The sequence below is a fragment of the Mustela lutreola genome, chromosome 10 (genome assembly GCF_030435805.1).
Source record: "Mustela lutreola isolate mMusLut2 chromosome 10, mMusLut2.pri, whole genome shotgun sequence".
Lineage (NCBI taxonomy): Eukaryota > Metazoa > Chordata > Mammalia > Carnivora > Mustelidae > Mustela > Mustela lutreola.
The window spans coordinates 48396318-48407891 of NC_081299.1; the positions used below are offsets into that span (position 1 = coordinate 48396318).

The window sequence follows — 11574 nt, forward strand, 5'->3', positions numbered from 1 at the left end:
GTACTTACATAATAAGGTGGAACAAAATAAATTTTTAGAATGAAGAAAAATGAGAAGGGAGGGTTAGTGAGATAACAGCTTGAACCCTGATACCAACGAGGCAGACAACTGGGAAGATTCCACTTCTTCTAAGTTCTTAAACTCAAAAACCCACAGAACAAAGACACAAAGGAAAAGAAAAAGAGTAAAAGTCTAGCAATTCTCATTTCCCAGGCAGGAGAAGAGAAGGTCGACTCCTTCCAAATATGACCTGCCCTGAGCAGTGTGTGTGTGTATGTGCACGCACACGTGTGTGCACACGCACATGTGTGCACAAATGCACATACCATTCTTATTTTTTTTTAAAGGAATATTTTATTTATTTGACAGAGAGCGAGAGTGCACAAGCAGGTGGAATGGAAGAGGGAGAAGCAGGCTCCCTGCTGAGAAGGAAGCCCCATGTGGGGCTCAACCCCCGCACCCTGAGATCGTGGCCTGAGCCAAAGGCAGATGCTTAACCGATGAGCACCCAATCTCCCCCAAAGTTCTCAATTTCTGATGACTCAGAAATCCCAAGGAAATTTGAAAGAGAAGACAAGATAGAGTGTAACTGGTTTATTTGAATGCATATTCTAAAACTGGTTTCATTCATAATGCACATACCATTCTAATAGACAAAACAATGCATGCTGTTTCTATATGTTACTAAGGTTTAACACCTTTTCCCCAATATATGCATTATTTTTTAAAAAGATTATTTATCTCTTCTAACTATTTTTTAATTGGGAAGTTCAGCTTTTTTACTCACTGATTGGTAGAAGCTCTAGTAAAAAGTTACAAATAGGAATATTTTTATTTTATTACACAGGAGTCTGGAGAGATATATACCAAATCTTATAGAGCGGCTACTCAGCATGTTTGGGTATGTGGTGGGGGCTGGGTTGGCATAAGGAGGGGCAAGATTCTCTCCCTCTCACTAAATTGTATTCTTAAATATTTTCTTAATGTGTTTGTATTCCTTTTGTTTATTTTTATTTTTTAAAGATTTTATTTATTTATTTGTCAGAGAGAGAGAGAGAGTGTGAGCATAAGCTGGGGAGTGGCAGGGAGAGGGAGAAACAGGCTCCCGCTGAGCAAGAAGTTCCATGCATTAGTTTATCCCAGGACTGTGGGATAATGACCTGAGCAGAAGGCGGACGCTTAACCCACTGAACCACCTAGCCATCCCTGTATTGCTTTTATAGTTCAATATTTCTATCTGATAAAGAAAAAGAATGAAAGAGAGAAAGAAGAAATGAAAAACAGACCTAAGGAAATAAGGAATAAAGCATCATTAACGATGGGTTCCTACTCTATTCTGAGTCACAGAATCCTTTGAAAATCTAGTGTTGATATCCAGGATCTATAAAGAACTCCTCAAACTCAACACACACAAAACAATCATAAAAAAAATGGGCAGAAGATATGAACAGACACTTCTCCAATGAAGACATACAAATGGCTACCAGACACATGAAAAAATGTTCGTTATCACTAGCCATCAGGGAGATTCAAATTAAAACCACATTGAGATACCACCTTACACCAGTTAGAACGGCCAAAATTAGCAAGACAGGAAACAACATGTGTTGGAGAGGATGTGGAGAAAGGGGAACCCTCTTACACTGTTGGTGGGAATGCAAGTTGGTGCAGCCACTTTGGAAAACAGTGTGGAGATTCCTCAAGAAATTAAAAATAGAGTTTCCCTACGACCCTGAAATTGCACTATTGGGTATTTACCCCAAAGATACAGATGTTGTGAAAGGAAGGGCCATCTGTACCCCAATGTTTATAGCAGCAATGGCCACGGTTGCCAAACTGTGGAAAGGACCAAGATGCCCTTCAACGGATGAATGGATAAGGAAGATGTGGTCCATATACACTATGGAGTATTGTGCCTCCATCAGAAAGGATGAATCCCCAACTTTTGTGGCAACATGAACGGGACTGGAAGAGATTATGCTGAATGAAATAAGTCAAGCAGAGAGTCAATTATCACATGGTTTCACTTATTTGTGGAGCATAACAAATAGCATGGAGGACAAGGGGAGATGGAGAGGAGAAAGGAGTTGAGGGAAACTGGAAGGGGAGGTGAACCATGAGAGACTATGGACTCTGAAAAAAAATCTGACGGTTTTGAAGGGGAGGGGGGTGGGGGGTTGGGGGAACCAGGTGGTGGGTATTAGAGAGGGAACAGATTGCATGGAACACTGGGTGTGGTGCAAAAACAATGAATACTGTTACGCTGAAAAGAAATAAAATTTTTTAAAAAAAATCTAGTATATGTCATGGATCTGCTCTTATATTAAAGAAGCTCCACAGTCTAAAGGAGCACACAGGACTATAATCAGTTCTTTTTACTATTCTGTACAATAAGTCATTCAATGGGGCCAAGTTAGGAAACACATAGGGGGACCAGGCGCCAGGACAGGTTCCTGGGAAAAGAAAGGAGATAGAAGACAAGGCTCTTCGTTTGAGTAAGGAGATAGGGGACAAAGCTGGCAAGGCGATCTGAGCTAGATGGAGGAGGCCCTTCATGCCAGCTGAAATAGTTTAAGTCCTGTTTGTAACTGAAATTCTGGAGATGTTTGAATAGGAGACACAATAGAATTGAGTATTTAAGAGCTTGGATTGTGAAGTCCTACAAATGTTTGAATCCAATTGTGAGTTTCTGTGTGATTTAGGGGCAAGTTATCTGACTTCTCTGTGTCTCAGTTTCCAAATCCATAAAATGGAGGTTATAGCAGGATTAGCCATAATACTAATATCAATAATCAACTTCTGTATTGTTACTGATATATTTGGGAGCATATTTTAGCAAAGGGACTCTGGTAAGGTACTGACAAAGCAATGAAGGGGAAGAGGCCAGAGAGTGGGATAATGGAGCCCATCCAGTGAGGAGGCCAGAGAAGGTATGCCTGCTATGCAACACAGTGGCTTTCCTTTAATTTCTTGCTATCAATTTTTTTAAAAAAGGGAAGAGTGGTATAGCTACAGAAATAAGCATCAACTGCTTGGCACTCTGACAACAAACTGATGTTCATGGGGTTATGTGATTTTTTTTTTAACCATCCTAGAAAGCATTTTCAGTTTTCAGAAAAGGAGGCACAGAGATTTAGCACTGGGGGAATAAAGTTTGGGCTCTTTCTAACTCTTTCTTTAGTTTTCATCTTTAAATGGAAGGATGAATATTCTCCCTTCTTCTGAGTGATGGCACTCCCTAAGAATTAAGGAGCCACATGACTTCCCAATCAAGAATCACATTACCCAGCTTCTCCAGGTGTAGACAATGGTACAGGAGTAGTGGTGATGGAGAACACATATTCCCCTTCTGGGTCTCAGCCTTAAATGAAAGCTGCTTGCTCACCACCTTCCTTACTTCCCTTTCTACAGAGCAGAACTCAGATACAAAGGGGTTTCAGGACCAGAGCTACAACGTAGAAGGAACTGGAGTTTTTGGATGACCTTGAGATATAAAGCAGCCTTTCGCTCCTTGACTTCCTGCCTACATCTGAAATCATTTGTGGAATAAAAGTAAGTCTCTTTTTTACATTTTTTATACATCTTTTTTTACATTACTGTATTTTTAGGCCTCTGTTATAAACAGCTTAATGTGTATCTTAACTAATTCATTTATCCACCTTATCTACCATTCTCCCACCTTAGTCCAGTTTTCTCTTATTTTGATAAATGCTCATCTAATAGGTCATATAGCTATGATAGAGAAAGTTTAGAAAATAGGGGAAATAACACACAAAAAGTTCCCATCATGCCATTTAAACAGGCTAGTTTCCTCACTGTACTGTTGCTATGTTTTAGCTCATGCCACTTCCTCAGGTTTAAAAAAAAAATCTCCTGTCCCCTTAACTCCACATGGCCACTTGCCTGACATGCATTTAAAAGCTCAGCCCAATTTATCCCAACATTTTACAAGAGGTTGTCTCTAGGGCTCCCCACTCTCTGTGATCTCATCTCCTGATACCTCATTTGGTTACCATGAGTCTACACCACACATTTCATCATACACTGTTTTGTGTTGTGGCTGTCCTATGGTAAGTACTTCATAAATGTGGGTTGAATCAATGAATCCATTATCCTCTACCATGAAAAGTCAAGTGGTATAAGTAGAGGATAGGTGTAAGAGTCAAGAAGCCTTAGATTCCAGAGATTCCAGAGATTTCTCTGCCATTATCTATGCTGAATAACTCAAGCAAAAAACTTTATTATTTTCAGCCAGTTTCCTCAATGGCAAAATGGACCCACCACAAAAGAATACCTGACTTGTGTGTTTTTGTGTGTGTGTGTGTGAAGATTAATGAAAATGAACATCTAAATCCTGCTACAAGACCCAGCAAATCGTTGGGACTTAATGTTTCCAAATTGTTGGAATGTAAAATTCATTGTAACTGAATGAACCATTTGACTCCATTTGTTTTACAACCAAAAATATAAGAAATGGGAACCTATATGCAGTAAAATGTAACAGTCTGACTTGATGAGAAAACACCAGACCATGGATGAGATCCTAGCCTCAGTTTCACTACTAGCCAGTTTTATGACAGGAAAATCATTTACCCTTTCTAATCAGCTCTATCTTAATGGTAAAAAAAGGGCACAGATCAAATTTCCCTTCCAGACAAGATTGAGTAAAAGAATTTCCATTTTACTCCTACTAATCATTACTCTAATTAGCACAGCAAAATAACTCCAAGAAAGTACTGTTTTCTCTAGCCAAAGTGACAGAAAAAGCTTGTCCAGATAAGACAGAAACTTTTTAACCTTTCTCCGTCCCTATTCTGGAGACAACAGCATGAAAAAAGGTGTGATTCTCCCCCACCCTAATGGGTGCTGCATAAGTGGAAAACATGGATAGGAACTTGTCCTTACCCAACCGATCTTTGTAGTAACGAGGTGATGCCCCTTGCTTGCCCAGTCTGTGAGCTGAACTGTAAATTTCACCCCCGAACTAGAGGGGTTAAGAGGAAGAATTCTTATTTCTACACTTTATCTACAGAAATAAGGAGATGTTCCTTCCCCATGGAGCATATATGGATAGATCTCTGACTTCCATCCTCCCTACAGTAAGGAAGAGGCTACCCTACCCAGAACTGGGGGAGGGGGTGGTCTTTTGTCCCCATTCTCATTCTTCCTAGCCTGTACTGATGAGAATGTGGAGATGGAGTCCTCTGTGCATGGATAACACATAAGAGGGAAAGATTAGAAGTGCTGAAGAGGGTTTATAATTTAAATTGGCATTTGAGCCACAATCCACAAAAGTGAGCTTCTGACCATAAACAGGTTGACTCTCTACCACAATGGAAGAATTTACATGTCCCAAGTCATATAAAGCACAACATGTCCAGGACATATTCCAGAATTACTCACCTTACCAAGAGCCAAGAAAATCTGTTTGAATGAGTTGATACCAATACTGAGATGACAGTGATGTTGGAATTATAGGAATAAGATTTTAAATCAGCTATAATGTTTCAATAAACAATTACAAATATTCTTTAAAAGTTTAAAAATAATTGGGGGGCACTTCACTGGCTCAGTCTCTTAAGCATCTGACTCTTGATTTCTGCTCAGTTCATGATCTCAGAGTCATGAGATTGAGCCCTCCATCAGGTTCCATGCTCAGCACAGAGTCTGCTTGGGTTCTCCCTCTTTCTCTCTCTTTTTCTCTCTCCCCTCCTCTTCTCTTCCTTAATTAAAAAATCTTTAAAAAATAAAAAATTAGGAAATCTTACCAAAGAAGTAAAAGATATATATAAGAACCAAAGGGAAACATTAAAACTTAAAAATAAAATAACCCAAACAAAAACCTCAATAAAGCAACTCAGCAGCAGAACAGAAATGAGAAAGGAACCAGTGAAACTGAAGACAGATCAATAGACTGTATCCAACCCGAACAACACAGAGGAAATAGATTAAAAAGAACAAATATGACCCTTCGGGACCTATGTTAGAATAAGAAAAGATGTAACATTTGCACCATCACCATCCAAGAGTCCCAGAAAGAGAGGAAAAAGGATATGGAATAAAAAAAAAATTTGAAGAAATAATGACTGAAAACTTCTTGAATTTGCTAAGAGATCAAACTACAGATCTAATAATCCAATAAACTCAAAGAAATCAACACCAGGACATTCCATAATCTAATCTCTGAAAACTAATAGCAAAAAAACTGGGGCATCTGGTTGGCTCAGTCAGTTGAGTGTCCAACTCTTGGTTTCAGCCCACATCATGATATCTTGGTCATGGTATCAAGCCCCAGGTTGGACTCTGCACTCAGCACAGATCTGCTTCAGATTCTCCCTCTCTCTCACACAAAAGATATAACCTAATAAAATCTTAAAAAAATAAAAGCAAAAAAATCTTCTTGACATCAGGCAGAGAAAAACAACTTATTACTTTTGGGGACGAGCAATTCAAATCACAGCAATTTTCTCATTTGAAATCACAGAGGCCTGAAAGAAGTGGTACGACATTTTAAAATGTTGAGTGAAAGAAATTGTCAATCTAGAATTCTACGTTAAATGAAAATATACTTCAGAAATGAAGGTGAAATAAAGGCATTTTTAGGTAAAGGAAAGTTAAGAGGAGTTTTTGCCAGCAGACCAGCTCTAGAAGAAGGGCTAAAGAAAATTCCTCATGTAAAAAGGAAATGATACTGGTAGAAAATTAGGAACTTTGGGAATGAAGGAAGAGCAACATAAAGGGTAAATTGGTAAATATAATAGACTATTCTCCTCTTGAATTAAAAAAAAAGTGTGTTTAACAGTTAAAAGCAAGTTTATAATATTGTCTGATGTGGTTCTCAATATATATAGAAATAATATTCAAGATAATTATCAAGCAGGGAGAACCAAAGTACCTACTGGTTGTAAGGAATCGATATTATACTTGATGTGGTAAAATGGTAATACTGGTAGATTGTATTAAGCTACATGTGCCTCTTATAATCCTTAGGCAGACACTTAAACACAATCCAGAGATATACTAAAAAGCAGTATAAATAAATTAAATGGAATTCTTAAAAAAAAGTTGAAGTGACCCACAGGAAGACAGAAAAGGAGTAATATGGGAATAAGAAATGGGAAAAATAGAAAATAAATAACAAAATGGCAGACTTAAGTATTAACTTATCAACAATTACATTAACTATTATGATCTAAATCCACCAATTAAAAGACAGAGATTGGGACACCTGGGTGGCTCAGTCAGATATACATCTGCCTTTAGTTCAGGTCATGATCCCAGGGTACTGAGATGGAGTCTTACATGGGGACTTGCTCAGCAGGGAGTGTGCCTCTCCTTCTGCTTACTGCTCCTTCTGCTTGTTCTCTCTCTATCTCTCAAATAAGTAAATAAAATCTTAAAAAAATAAAAGAGATTGGCAGAATTTAAAAAAATGGTCCACTTATATACTGTCTCATTTCAAATAGAATGATACAAATAGGTTAAAAGTGAAAGAATGTAGTACACACCATGCAGATAATCATCAAAGGGCTGGTGTGTCTGTATCATATCAGCAAAAGCCTAGGCAATGAAAATCACCGGGGATAAGGAGATATATTATACATTATACATATGTTATTATACATAATAACAAAAGAGTCAATTCACCAAGATGATATATTAATTTTAACATGCATCTTCCAAGTAACAGAGATGAAAAATACAAAAAGGAAAAACTACCAGAACTGAATTGAGAAATAAACCTGTAATTATAGTTGGAGACTTCAACATGCCTCTCCTTGTGATTGATAGAATCAATAGGTAAGAGGTCAGGGTATAGAAGGGCATAGAAAACCAAACAACAGGATCATCCGATGAGATCGAATTGATACATACAGAATACTCAGCCCAACAGTAGCAGAATACATACATTTTTTTCAAGCATGCATGGGACTGTATGCTGGGTCATAAAACAAACCTTAACAAATTTAAAAGACCTGAAATTATATAGGATATGTCCTTTTACCATAATGACCTCTAACTGGAAATCATTAATAGAAAGCAGGAAAATTTCCAAATACTTGGAAATTAAACAACATATTTCTTTCTCTTTCCTAAAGAGGTTTTAAGTAATCTCTTCACCCAAACTCAGGCTCGATCTCACAACGCTGAGATCAAGAGTCACATACTCGACTGACTGAGCTGAGCCAGCCAGGCACCCTTAAGCAACATCTACATTTCTTTCTTTTCTTTCTTTCTTTCAAGATTTTATTTATTTATTTTAGAGAGAGAGTGAGAGAGAGCATGAGAGAGAGAAGATCAGAGGGAGAAGCAGATTCCCCATGGAGCTGGGAGCCCAGTGTGGGACTCGATCCTGGGACTCCAGAATCATGACTTGAGTGGAAGGCGGTTGCTTAACCAACTGAGCCACCCAGTCGCCTAACACATTTCTTAAACAAGGGTATAGGTTTAGGAGCCTAGCTTTAAAATTCTGTTACTAGTCTTGTCACTTAGTGTTTCCTGTCACTTAGTGTTCCCAATTGGGTGTTTCTCCAAGAAATTGATAAAACCTTCTCCACCTGTATTTGAGTATAGAAGCATGTGTTTAAAGTGCCCAGGGTACGGCTAGGAAAGGGGGAACAAATATTTGTTGTGCACCTACTAAAAGCCATGTTTGATCACCGATAGTTTTATTTAACCTTCACAGTCACCTACCTACCAGTGTTGTCACTCAGCTAGGTAGTGACAGATAACAGAAGTACCTAGCTGAGTGACAGGAAACCAGCTGAGGATTTTTGAGAGAGGGCTGGATGCTGGAGGGAATTTTAAGGAAATCAGAGAGGACAGTTAGGAAACCCTGGTGGGACATGATTATAAAAAGGTTGAAAGAGGCTGAGTTAAGAAGAGTTCCAGGGAGTCTGGGTGGCTCAGTGGGTTAAGCCTCTGCCTTCGTCTCAGGTCATGATCCCAGGGTCCCGGGATCAAGCCCCACATGGAACTCTCTGCCCAGCAGGGAGCCTGCTTCCTCCTCTCTCTGCCTGCTTCTCTTCCTACTTGTGATCTCTCTCTCTGTCAAATAAATAAATAAAATCTTAAAAAAGAAGAAGAAGAAGAAGTTCCAAGTGGATCCCTAAGAAGAAGTTCCAAGTGGATCCCTAACTCTGGAAGGCAGTAGGAAGCGCTAAGAATATTTAAGCAGAGGGACACTTTAAAACAAATTACTTTGGTGAGCGCCGATATCAGGGAGAGGAGACGGAAAGGGAGGGGCTAAGTTACTGACAAGTGGTGAGGATTTAGGGAGTCCTGTATCATTTTACACTCAGGAAATACAGCGAAGAAGGTAAGTACCGCTTCCCCAAACCCCCACCCCCACGACAAAAATATTAAAGAGGACAAAGTGATCCTATTATAAACCGGATGTTGCAATAACACTTAACAAGATACACAACTAAATGGGCTAGAGACTGTAACATGTCTGGCACCCTTAAATAGTAATCAGTGAATAATATTTCACTTCTAGAAAGGACAGGTGTAATCATACCAGTAGACAGCGAGGAAATCGAGGCTCAAAGCAGGATTTAACAAGGAACCTGCATTCGCTGCACAGCCACCCAGCCTCCCGCCCTCGATCCCCGGGATAGCCCCTGTCCTGCAAGTCAGGGTCCCGGCACAGCCCTGCACCTTCGCCCGCTCCTACCCGCTCAATCGTCAGGTGAGACTGCTCAAAGTCCAGATGGAAGAAGTTGCCCACGAAGGGCAGGGGTACCGGACCTGGGGGGTAGTTCTTTGGGCGCCGTCTTTTGAGGAGATCAGCAAAGAACAGAAAGGCGACGGCACCCAGCAGGAGGGTGCGGAGGTGGAGCACCGCCCAGACGGTGGCCACCAGGGAGCCCACCGCCCCAAGCATAGCTCTCTCTTCCTCTTGCTCTGCCGAGCTCTGAGCAGGCGACGTCCCTGCGGGTCCCGGCAGCTGAGCTTGCAGGACCGCCTGCTGGCCCCGCCCAACTCGCCCCGCCCAACTCGCCTCTCCCCACCGGCCCCCACTCTGCCCCGCCCCTGGCGCCCTCCCCGCTGCGCCCCGGGTGGGAACTCCGTCCTAGCTGTTCGCCCCACTCGCCGCGTGCAGCGCCCAGAGAGCCTCCCTCTCCCCTCCTTCCTTCCCTGGACCCCACACCCCACGTCAGCCAGGCTGCCCTCCAGAAGAGGTCTTGGAAAAGGCCAGGCTCGGAGCGTTGCTCTTTTCCGTTGACGAAGCTCGTCTCTGAGACCACGGAGCGCTTCCACATCTCTGAGAGCACCGCAGGCCTTTGAGCTCTGTGTTTTTCAATCACCCTCCCTCATCTCACAGTTGGAATCTTGCCAGGTAAACAGTGATGCTATCAGCAGCACCAGGCATTTCTTGGGCGCCTTAACTAAATGCCAGGCGGCACACTCGCCTCTGTGCATGAATCACTTAATTTTGACAAAAGCAGACAGAAAATGCTCTTCTTAGCTCCATCTTACAGTTGAGGAAACTGAGACCTAAATGTTAAGTGGCAAATAGGCGGTGAATCAATAAATCCACGGGTCTGCCACACATCTGAGCAAGATACTGTATTTGTAACTTTTTGAAGATTGAAAAGCGTTGCATCAAGGATTGCTTGGGTGGCTCTGTCGGTTAAACCATGCACTCTTGATTTGCCCACAGGTTCAGATCTCAGGGCTGGGTGTAGAGCCTGCCTAAGATTCTCTCCCTCCCTCTTCCTCTGCCCCCTGCCCTCAAACAAACAAACATATAAATAAATAAATGTATATACACACTTAAGTATATAAATAAATGTATATACACACATATGTATATAAATAAATGTATACATGTATAAATATATTAATAAATTAAATTTTAATTTAAAAAAGCATTACATCAAAGCCCCTAGCCCTGAGCCTAGTCTTTAACAGTTGCTTAATTAACACTGTAAGAAGGTGTCTTCCTTCTTCTTTTTGGTTTGCCATGTGAGATTCCTCCTCTGAAGCCCCCAAACAGTGTTAGAGCCCCAGGTTCCAACCTTCCTTGCCATCCTGTGTCTCCCCATCTGTGAGGGACTCAAATCATGAACCACAGTTTTGAAGTGGAATAGCATACACACATAGTCTTAACATACAGATAAACAGTCACATAAAATAAAATAGAACAGAACAGAACAGAATTGAAGTCTCTTTTCTATCTTTCCAAAATCAGGACCTCTTTTCACAGACTATATAAATGAAGTGTTGGACTTTACCTGAAAGCCACAAAAATTGATGTTTAGTTGGATTTATAATAAGCTGATTTAAATTTCCATGAGAAGAAAAGTTAAGACTGCTTATTCAAAAACAACGATGAAACCTCACCTTCTAATTTGCTTCTCATCACTTTCCAAAGCAAAGTCTAAAGTCTCTGATTGACATTGTTTTCCTATAATGAATACTTTCAGGGCATTGTGTAGCATGTGGAAAGTATAAAGGAAAAGGAAGACATTTTTAAACTTTAAGAACTTATTACTATTAATATAACCTTCCGTAGCTGAGTATTGTTCCCTTCTTGTTCCATTAAGTCAAAATACAAACTGGTACAGG

General features: G+C 40.5%; 1 protein-coding gene across 1 annotated transcript in view; it reads right to left on the reverse strand.

Moving 5' to 3' along the window:
* Window positions 1-9969, reverse strand: part of LOC131809515 (cytochrome P450 2J2) — a 35619-nt gene extending 25650 nt beyond the window's left edge. Inside the window, exon 1 of the mRNA XM_059136669.1 lies at window positions 9677-9969. Within this exon, the coding sequence (XP_058992652.1) occupies window positions 9677-9886 (210 nt within the window). The 5' untranslated portion in view covers window positions 9887-9969. The remainder of the gene's footprint in view (window positions 1-9676) is intronic.
* Between the last annotated feature and the right edge of the window lie 1605 nt (window positions 9970-11574).